This window comes from Solanum tuberosum, unplaced genomic scaffold, assembly GCF_000226075.1.
Source record: "Solanum tuberosum cultivar DM 1-3 516 R44 unplaced genomic scaffold, SolTub_3.0 scf00021, whole genome shotgun sequence".
Classification (NCBI taxonomy): Eukaryota; Viridiplantae; Streptophyta; class Magnoliopsida; order Solanales; family Solanaceae; genus Solanum; species Solanum tuberosum.
The window spans coordinates 745,976-756,381 of record NW_006238947.1 but is presented as its reverse complement, the minus strand read 5'-3'; the positions used below and the strand labels follow the sequence as shown (position 1 = coordinate 756,381).

The window sequence follows — 10,406 nt, the reverse complement described above, 5'->3', positions numbered from 1 at the left end:
ATGCTCGAAGATCAAGATTCCCACCCCCCCCCCCCCCCCTCCAAACCCACAATTAAGCCAAATTTAATTTTCCATCCCAAGAAGACAATTAAAATATGTTAATAATAAAATTACACAACAATTAAAAATATCAATGAACTAAATGTCCACATAAACATGAGAAAATCAAAGGACTTCCATGATGACCATTTTGCTCAAATAGCCCTTTTTTTGACTCATCATCATTATCATGAGGAGGAGCAATTTGGCCACTAATGAACAATGAATTATTGTTCACATTTGAATGATCATGATCTAATAATTGATTAAAATCATCAAGTCCATAATTATTATTATTATTATTAGCAGCTGCTTTTCTCTCTTCTTCAAGAAAATGGCCTAAAGATGGAGCAGGATTAGTGTTGTTAATGTTAACTGCATCAGTAGTTAATTTTGAGCAAAGTGAAAATAACCAAGTTCTTGATTTGTTAATATTAATATTAATATTCTTCTTGTTGTTCTTGTCCCTTATTTTGGTTTCCACAATTGTTCTTCTTCTTGTTGATCTTCTTGAAAACTCTAGAATATTTGTAATTCCAATGAGGCTTCCTAGAGTTATGCTTTTGTCATGAAAGAATGTAGTAGTAGTAGACTGCAACCAACGAATAAGAAAATGACTTTTTCAGATCTCTTACGTATATAAAAAAAATATATCACTAAAAGAAAAATCATAAAAGAGAGAGGTTGAATATATTGACCGCCCTTTAAATTTATCAGTAAAGTTTATTTAGGTACTTGAATCATGGTATGTTTTTATTGAATATCTGAATATATGATAAAATATTTTTATTCAAAATTTTGGAATTTTTTTTTGCATGTGCTCTCAATCAGTCATTATATAAAAGAGTTAACCACTTAAAATATATCACTTAGTTTCTTGTAATTATTCATATTAGCCTCAATAATCTGTAGAATCTCAGGCCTATTCTAATTGATATGTATAACTAAAGAAAAATGCATATCTACGTTAGAGAACACATGCATAAACTTTTCTAAAATATAAATCCAAAGTGTTTAATAAAAATATTTCATTGAGTTTAAATATTTAATTGAAATGGATTATTATTTGAATATTTAAGTAAAATTTACTGACTTATTTAACATATTGTCAACATATTATACTCTAAGGGTCGTTTGGTTTGAATATGAGTTATGATGGGATAAGTTATGTTGGGATAAGTTATGTTGGGATTAGTTATGATGGGATAAGTTGTCCTGAGATTATTTCTTATTGAGTGTTTGGTTTGTTATATTCACAATAATATATATTGATAAATTTTAAGAACAAGTTGTTTATTTACAAAATTACCCTTCACTTTATTTAAACTTTTTAAATATTTCTTTGTGAGCTTTAGTTATTCATTTTTTAAAATAAAACTTTTATTTTATTTAACTTAAATATTTTTGTTTATGTATTCCCATGATAAGTACCATGTGTATTTAAAAATATAACTTTTTTCTTATTTAGCTTAAAAATAGAACTTCCCTCTTAAGTTTATTAAAGAGAAGAAAATTTATGAGAAATCAAAATAAAAAACATAAGAATTAGTCAAATAAATTCATAAATAAAAAATTATATTTAATATAGTATAATTTTTTTAATAGAAAAAATATGTATAATTATCATAAAAATAAGGAGTAGTAAATATTATTATACATGGTATTAAAAAAATGTAAATATACATAAATGTAAAAAATGATGTATAAAAAAGATTTAAAGGGACATTTTTGTCATTTACCTATTTTATCTCGGGATACGTTATCCCGGGATTACTATACCACCCATGGGGAGGGATAACTTATCCCGGTACTAATTATTAATCCCGAGATAAGTTATCCCGGACTTGCCAACCAAACAACATAATTTTTTTTTATCCCATCACTATTATTTCTAATCCCTCACACCAAACGAGCCCTAATATATATAGAGAAAAAAGAAAGAGGATATTTTGTGTAAAATATTACTCTTTTTTCTCTCTGAAAGACTTGAGAAACATAATAATTGTAAGGCCATGTGTAAAGAGAAAAGTGCTATATCTCCCCTTCCACTTTTTGATAAGACATTGACCCCATTGTGAATATAACATGAAAAAAAATAAAAAATCATGCATACTTTTATTAAAAAATAAATAACACCATAAATGGGTGTCATAAAATATAATTAGATTCCTTCGCATTTAATTAAAAATGTTAAATTCGAGTAAAAAATAAAACCAAAATACTAATATAAAGTGTTTTGGCATAATAAATTTCAGATATCACATGATTAAATCTAAAAGGAAAGACAACTTTCACATATCACTTTGATAACTTATTGATGTATTCTCAACCAATTAGAGTGTTTTTAAGGCCAATATTTGTTCATTTTTAGTTATTTCTAATTTTGGATATAAAGAATATTCTTTAAGAAAAAAAAAGTGTACAAACCTCAGTATCAAGATCAGAAGAAGAATGAGAGGAAGAAGAGGGAGAAACAGTAATCAAAGTATTGAATGAAATTGATCCATTAAATCCATGATTTCTCACATTTAATGGTTGAAGCCCAAGTGGCCAACCTTCATCCTGCAATATCATATCATCCAAATTTAAAATCAATAAAAAAAAACCTTCCAAAATTCACTAAAAAGAAATATGTTAAAGAAATTTCATTTTGATGTTAGTGAGGGGAAAAAGAAGATCGACTTATAGTCTAGTAGTATTAGTAAAAGTCATTTATATACTAGGTTAGTTCGATTCTCATAATGTCGGTTTACGTCTAGTAGTATTTCATGAGAATCATTATACAATAGATGTAAGTTCGATTCTCATTCCCTCTTTTCCCTCCTAATGTAATAGGAAAAGATCAAGGACAAAAGAAGGAGTGACTATTACGAACTTACAGTCTAGTAGTATTAATGAGAATCATTGTACAGTAGATGCTAGTTCGATTCTCATTGCCCTGTTTTCCCTCCTAATGTAATAGGAAAAGATCAAGGACAAAAGAGTGACTATTACGAACTTACAGTCTAGTAGTATTAATGAGAATCATTGTACAGTAGATGCTAGTTCGATTCTCATTGCCCTCTTTTCCCTCCTAATGTAATAGGAAAAGATCAAGGACAAAAGAGGAGTGACTATTACGAACTTACAGTCAAGTAGTCTCGATGAGAATCATTATATAATAGGTGTCAGTTCGATTCTCACGATATTAGTTTCCTTCTCATTCTCTCTTTTCCCCCTCATGTAATGGAACAAAAATTGAAGAAAAAAAATTAAGGACAAAGGAGTATACCTGTTGAGCCATGGATTTCCTTGATTGTTGATTTGAAGAGAGATTGATTGATCGATGGATTTAAAGATTAACTAAAAATTAGGGGGGATAATGAGAGTGAAAAAGAATTAATTGTCAACTTCATAAGTTTAGTTTATATCCTTTCTTTCTCTGAGCAACAAAAGATAGAAAAGAAAAGTATTTATACAAGAATGTGGTGGCACTGAGAACTAATAATAATAGCATCTTCCAAAGAAAAGTAAGTTTGGTTGGTGGGATTGCACCGCCCTTAATTAGAAATCCTAAGTTCAAGTCTTGGATATGAAGAAAAATCTTGTGGGGAGCGTTATCGTCAAATGTGTGCGATTCAAATTAAGTTAAGACTCCAATGCAAGTTTCGGACACCGGAAAGTAGGGGTGTACATGACCGGGTTGGTTTGAGTTTTTCAAATATCAAACCAAACCATTTGTGTCGGATTTTTAAATCTATAAACCAAACCAAACCAATAAAACTCGAGTTTTTCAACCTCGAATTTTTTTGGGTTTTTTCGGTAAAGTATTCATACAAACATATGATTTACTTGTACTTCAAATATTTCTTTGGTCCTATTAAAATACAACTATCTAAGATGTTTCTTAAGAAAATAACACAAAATATGATATGAGTAATGACACTAAAATATCCAACAAAAAAAATAATAATAATGAAATCGCGTAAAACAAATATTGCAAATTAACAAGTCATAATGAAAATGATCATAATTTAAAAGTACTAAATCATGCTAAAATAAGTTTAAGAAGTATTAGTTACATGACTAAATATTAAAGGAAATTAAAATTAGATTATGTATTTGAATTGTCTAAACCAATATAAAACCAAAGAACAAATATTCAATATTATTGTCATTCTTAGTGTTGAATTGATTTTCTTTTTGCATTAGTATTAATTTGATTTTGATTTAAGCTTTATTATAATTATCAACATCTGTTGTCTATAATCTTTATTGAACCATTCAGAATTCTAAGTTTCAAACTTGAAATAATATATTAAAAGATAAAAACTATGAAAAAGTATAAGAAATATTTAAAAATTATATCAAAGTAAATATTTTTACGTATAAAATAAAATTTTAAAATTATGTATATAATGTCGTGTTGGTTTGGTCTCGGGTTGGTTTTTTTTAGTTAAAACCAAACCAACCCAAATATAGTCGATTTTTTTTTCCAATACCAAACCAAGTCAAATGAATCATTAGTCGGGTTTTTTTTCTTGATTTGACTCGATTTACGATTTGGTTCGGTTTTGTACACCCCTACCGGAAAGAAAAAGAATAAAAGAAGAGCTTGGTCTATAACTCTTATCTCTTGGGTATGAGGGCCATGGTTAGTACAATGTAGTTACCCCTTAATTTTTAATTTTTTTTTTATAACGGATTACCTTAGGTGTAACTCAATTTTTCCCCCTTCCAAATATCTATCATTTGTGATTTTTTAGTGCACCTCAAGTATTTCATTAACATGGGTGGATGTAGGTTTTTATGTTACGAGTTTGGATTCTCTCATCAAGTGCTTATTATCTCCTTCCTACCATAATTGTTGATTCATTTTATCTGCTAAAACTTAAAATATATAGAAAAAAATCATCTTATTTAAACTCTAATCTTCATTATTTGGGTCAATTTCATTAATTATTAGATCACACCTTGATTGCTTTTATTTATATGATAAACCATACATAGTTGCAAAACTTTTTGGTTGAACCCCATCAGTCGTTAGTAAAAGATATACGCTCATCATAATTCATAATTAAAAAGTTTTTACATTTGCTGTCAAGGTATTGTTATTTGTCCTTTTTATCCCAATTTAAGACTAATTATGATTTTCTAAACTCACATGGTCAAAGTTGACACAGTTACTAAAGTGAGAATTTAATAGAATTTTTACATAGTATTAGTTCAAAGTAAATCATCCAAGAAAATAGTTGTCAATCATGAAAAGTTTCGAAGAGTTTCAAAAGAAACCAAAAAAAGATAGCTTATCAAAAGTATTCTACATTAAAAGCTTAGCCCATATATTATAGAACAAAATACTTAATTAGAAAATGCAAAAGTTAAAAAGATGTAAAGAATTAACTCTTACAATGCCAAGATATACGCAATCCGGCAATCGATTGAAAAATTATCCGCACCCGCTATTTATATCAAAATATTCTAATTTTATTTTTAACAAGATGACAATTTATCCACATATTCATATCAAGTATTATTAATTTGAGGTAAACATCTCGTGCAGAAAAATCTATGATCTGCACTTCTTCAATAGACATTTTGAGGGCATTTCACTATGAAAATAGTGAGTATTTGAAGAAAGTACTTTTGTTTTCAAAGTGAAAAATGATATTAGAACCATAAATACAAATAAGAGACGTTTTTGAATTTTTGTGAGTTTTGGAGTTCCCAAAATTCAACTTCAAGTTGAATTCCACTAATTTGTTTTCCGAAAGGAAGGAGGAAATAGGAAAGGAGATTATAAAGTGAGAGAATCGAACCCTCACCAAACAAGGTGAAAGTTCAGTCAATCAACTAAGGTATTAAATTCTTATGTCGGAGTTCAACTCCGAGAAATAAGTAAAAAGAACTTCGTGACCAAACGCCCAAAGTCATATTTAAAAGAAGTTACTATGGGGCAAATAGATCACAGTCTTCAAGTACGGCGATGTCAACGGAGATCATTAATAGGAGTGTCACCATCTCAATAATATAATTTACACAATACTCGAAATATACGTCTAATTTAACAAGAGCAAATGTCGGTGTGTCAGATCTAAAAACTATTCTACCACAGTTGCCCATTTTCATATTGCCACTAAAGAAAAAATGTGACAATTTGGGTCAAAAGGTGAAGATATGGGTCTGATGAAGACAAGCTAACTGTCAATTTATGATATATAATGCCAAATAAAAATGTCATTTTATATAAATCAAACATGGAAAAGTATAGCTATAAAATTTGGAAGTCCATGCTGCTGCCTGGTGTATTGTTGCACACAGGCCAGCATGATTGAAAGTAGGTATCATGTCAAGGAGAGAATAAACAACAACATATCCGGTGCAAACCGACAAGCGAGGTATGAGAGAGTAGGAAATACGCAGACTTTACCCTATCTTAGTGGGGTAGAGAGTTGTTTCCAATAGATCCTCCGCTCAAAATTACTAGGTAAACTACTACAGATATTACAAGTACACTGGGAGTGTACTGTACATACTTCTTTCTATACTTGATTCCATAACTTTTAATATAACCCAATCTCAATTTTGGCTGTGAATTCTCCTCTTGGTCAATTGAACTGCAAATGACTTAGATATAGAGTACCTAATGGAATACTTACTGTATGATTGTTTTACCCATTACTACTCTGGTCCATACCAGGTCGATATTCTCCAATTCCAAGCAAGTCCTGTAAATTTTTAATTGAGTTGCTTAACAAACTAATTTACAATAGTGGAGAATTGATTTTTATAGAAAGGAACAAATAGTCCAACAGCAGAAAGTGAATAGTACAAATAGAGATGACTGGCAAGAACAAGAACAGGGTTAGTAATATGCCACGGACCATGCATTTTCAATAAGCAAAATGCATGTATGATTTGTGGAAAAGAACACTGATAAAAGACTACCATATTCTTCTTCCTATGGGGATTTCAGTGTCAAATTCATGAATGGATTTTGCGCTTAACAAAATCCCAAAAACTAGCTCATGAAGGGAGAATTACTCAAGACCTTACAAGGAGACAATGACTCATTTCCTTCACCAATATGGGTCACATAGTAACCCCCTCCTTCAACGCCCAAGGTTGGACATATGGTGTGTGGACAATATGATTACAAGAACATGAATGGGCCAGGCTCTTATATCATGTTGAGGATGGACCCTGAGCCTAATTCAACCCAAAATCTAGTTCAAGAGGTAAAAATTAGAAGACAACAACTCATTTCCTCCACTAATGTGGGACACATTAACCTGATATTTGAATAATGCTTGTACAGAATAAAGTTGTTGCAGGAATTTCATATTTGTTAGGATGAACTACTGAGAAAATGAGCCAGACAGGAGATAATCTGACTTTAGAAATAGTGCTGGGGTTAGCACATTAAAATCAAGTGACCTAAAGCAATACATCACTGAAGAGCAAGAATATATGTACATCCGTCTGCATATTTAATAAAGGCAAGAGGAAGCTAGGAAAAACAAAAAGCAGCCTAGATAGCATCACTGAAGAGCAAGAATATATGTACATCCATCTGCATATACAAGTACAGCTATGACAATATCCGGCCTAGATAGCATCACGAAGGCCCAAAAAACACAAGTGAGCCTCAAAGCAGTTTTATTACTCTAACTGCTCTATGCACCTTAGATGAAAGAAACAACACACCCTACTCACAAAGAACAATGTTTCACGTAAGAAGGTACAAGCTGCATTGGCTGGCAATTAAGCCTAAAATCATTAATGAATACACTCCACCAACAAATTAAGCAGTGAGCAAGAGTGAACGAATAAATTGAATTAAATGAGGATAAATAACTTATCTTTTATGGGTTCCTATGGAAGGAAATATATGTACCTGGCATGCTTTATTTTTGGCTCTGGTTTCTGCTGTGCTGGGAATGTCATGATTTGGTTTTAGAAACTTCTTCTCCCGCCGTTCACATGATCCCCATCCATCTGAGAACCTACCACCCCTACCAATGAAACAAAAGAAAGGGAAAGAAGGAATAAGATGAAAAAAAGTCTAGCATAGCAACACATTTGGATAGAAATAGTTGGTGAACCAAAAGAACATACTGCATGTGCGCCCGAACTATAAATTCAGCACGCAGGACATTACGGTTGTCATCAAACTCAATGGTCTTGTCTTTAATTTCATATGATAGATTGAAGTAAAAAGATATCTTCCTCCAACCTGCGCAAAAAGTTGATTTCGTTCATGCAGTTTAACTGAGAGTAGAAGAAACCAATGACCAAAGTCTAATAACATACCAGTTTTTTTTATGAAGGGATGTCCAGAAATCATAGTGTAGTCACTTTTCTCCAGAATCTGTGAAATGTTTAATTACTTAATCCCTGATGAAATCACATTCAAGTATACAAAAAGAATTCGTGATAAAACAACAGCTGTAATTGCTGATTATAAAGGTTAACAAAAACTGACTGGCAGTGTAGTTCTATTTATCTTGAAGGGGACTTGTAACAAGTTATTCTAGAAAAGGTGCAGACATTGCTCAGATTTTGAGAGATAGTCAAGTTTTGCCTAGACATTTAAAGATTTTTCGCACAATGATTTGCTGATTCAATTTAAGCATAAAATTCTGATTCCTCATCAATTCCTAGTAATTATCCATAGTTTCTCTTGATCATCTTTCCTTCAATTGCTACCAAGTACTAAGTTTGTTTAAGAGGCTGAAGCACTTCCACTACCATTAAAAAATTGAGAGATACATTTCTTGTGATGGCAAAAGAAGTATAATGTTCAATGAGGAAATTAGACAAGTGACAAGTCTGTCACCAAGAAAGCAATAATGGGAAAATGGGAACGAAACCTAACAAATCTACGAATAGCATAAATCTTACTCGCGTCCTTAATGCAAAATAGGTGAAGATGAGGATTACAAACGAGTAGACACAATAACTTGGAGAGCTTTCTCTTCAAGTGCACTAAAGTAGCTCAAAGAACAGAAAGCAAAGTTACAACTGACATCTACATTGAGCAAGAGGCTAATATGGACTGTCAATTTTTATGTGAATCAAAAAATTGAGCTCGCATAACAACAGGTAATATACCAAATTCATATTAAATTTCAGATCGAACAGCATCATTTATCATGCCAAAACACTCTATCTGTGCAGCTCTTAAGCAATTTGGATACACTTATATCTAAAAAATTGGCTAAACTATTGATAAACGTACTATCTAATGCTGGAAATATGACATAGTAAAGTTAAAATTGATCAATTTACCGCCATCGCTGCATTTTGATACTCCTTGAACAGAGAAACGGATGGAAATGGACCAGCCAAGCTATGTCTAATGACACCATCTCTATCCTCACGCTGTCCATGACTCATTGTAGCCACCGGCGAACACTCCGAAACAATCGGACTGTTATACCTCTGATCATACTCCATCACCGGAGCCGGAGACCTCGTCACCGGCGACGAATAACTCGTCACAGACGGATCTCTCTGCACATGCTTAACTACCGCCATCGGATTCGGACTCGTCTTGCTCAGTCCCGAAACGCAGTTAGAATCTGACCTGGACATTTTCTGCGGCCGGTGATTTAGTACCTCTCCGTTATGGTGATGATTTTGGAAGTTTCTAGGGGTTTTTCCGAGCCTAGATTGTGGAGAAGGATTTGAGCTAGGAAAAGGCCTAATTGGAGAGTGATTGTTAGGTAGCGGTTTGCTGTACTTAGTGACGGCGGTGGTGGAGGAGGCGGCAGCGGCGGCGGAATCAATCACCGCCCATAATGCAGCGTCGTCTAGATCCTTGTCGTCGATTGCGTAATTGATCGGAGAATCCATTTTATTCTTCAGAGATGTAAAACTTTCTCCAGAAGTTTGTGCTGAACTTTGCGGATTTGGAAATGTGAGTCAAGGAACCTTACCGCCTAGTGCCAGAATTCAAATTTAAAATAGCTTATACGTGTCGGTTCGTCTTTAACAATTTACGTGACATTTATCAGATTTCGAAATTTAAATAAGTTTTTCTTTGACCTTATTACAAGTCGTACTTGTAATTTTTTTCTCTAGTGGTGTCTTTCTTTGTTAAAACACTCACGTTATTTCTGCATTGACCTCTATGCTTAAAGCCACAACGGATCTTAAGAGTTTGTTTGTGCTTTTCGCCTTTGATATCACGTCATTGCTTTTGAACATCTCTAGTTATTGTTGTTTCAGGAAGGGAGTTTCGGAGCAACGGTAAAGTTATCTCTGTGTGATCTACAGGTCAAGAGTTTGTGCATGGGAAGCACCACTTGCATTAGGATAGACTGTCTACATCACACCCCTTGAGATGTTCTTAAAGTAAACCGTGCCAATGAAATTTCTCATGT

The 10,406-nt window shown here is 32.4% G+C and overlaps 1 protein-coding gene across 2 annotated transcripts; it reads right to left on the bottom strand.

The window, feature by feature from the left end:
* Window positions 1-442: 442 nt before the first annotated feature.
* On the bottom strand, window positions 443-9,953 carry LOC102578265 (uncharacterized). Of its 2 annotated transcripts, XR_001472673.1 has the most exons (7): window positions 9,310-9,953; window positions 8,332-8,389; window positions 8,137-8,254; window positions 7,916-8,033; window positions 6,678-6,746; window positions 2,467-2,601; window positions 443-631 (listed from the first exon to the last, which is right to left on the bottom strand). XR_001472673.1 is itself a non-coding variant. In XM_006340972.2 (5 exons), exons 1-5 carry the CDS (start codon window positions 9,874-9,876, stop codon window positions 6,690-6,692), a joined length of 918 nt encoding a protein of 305 aa, XP_006341034.1. In that variant the 5' UTR covers window positions 9,877-9,953; the 3' UTR covers window positions 6,238-6,689. The 2 variants fall into 2 exon arrangements, 1 of the variants encoding a protein (XP_006341034.1); XM_006340972.2 differs by lacking the exons at window positions 443-631; window positions 2,467-2,601 and having other exon boundaries at window positions 6,238-6,746.
* Window positions 9,954-10,406: the final 453 nt, after the last annotated feature.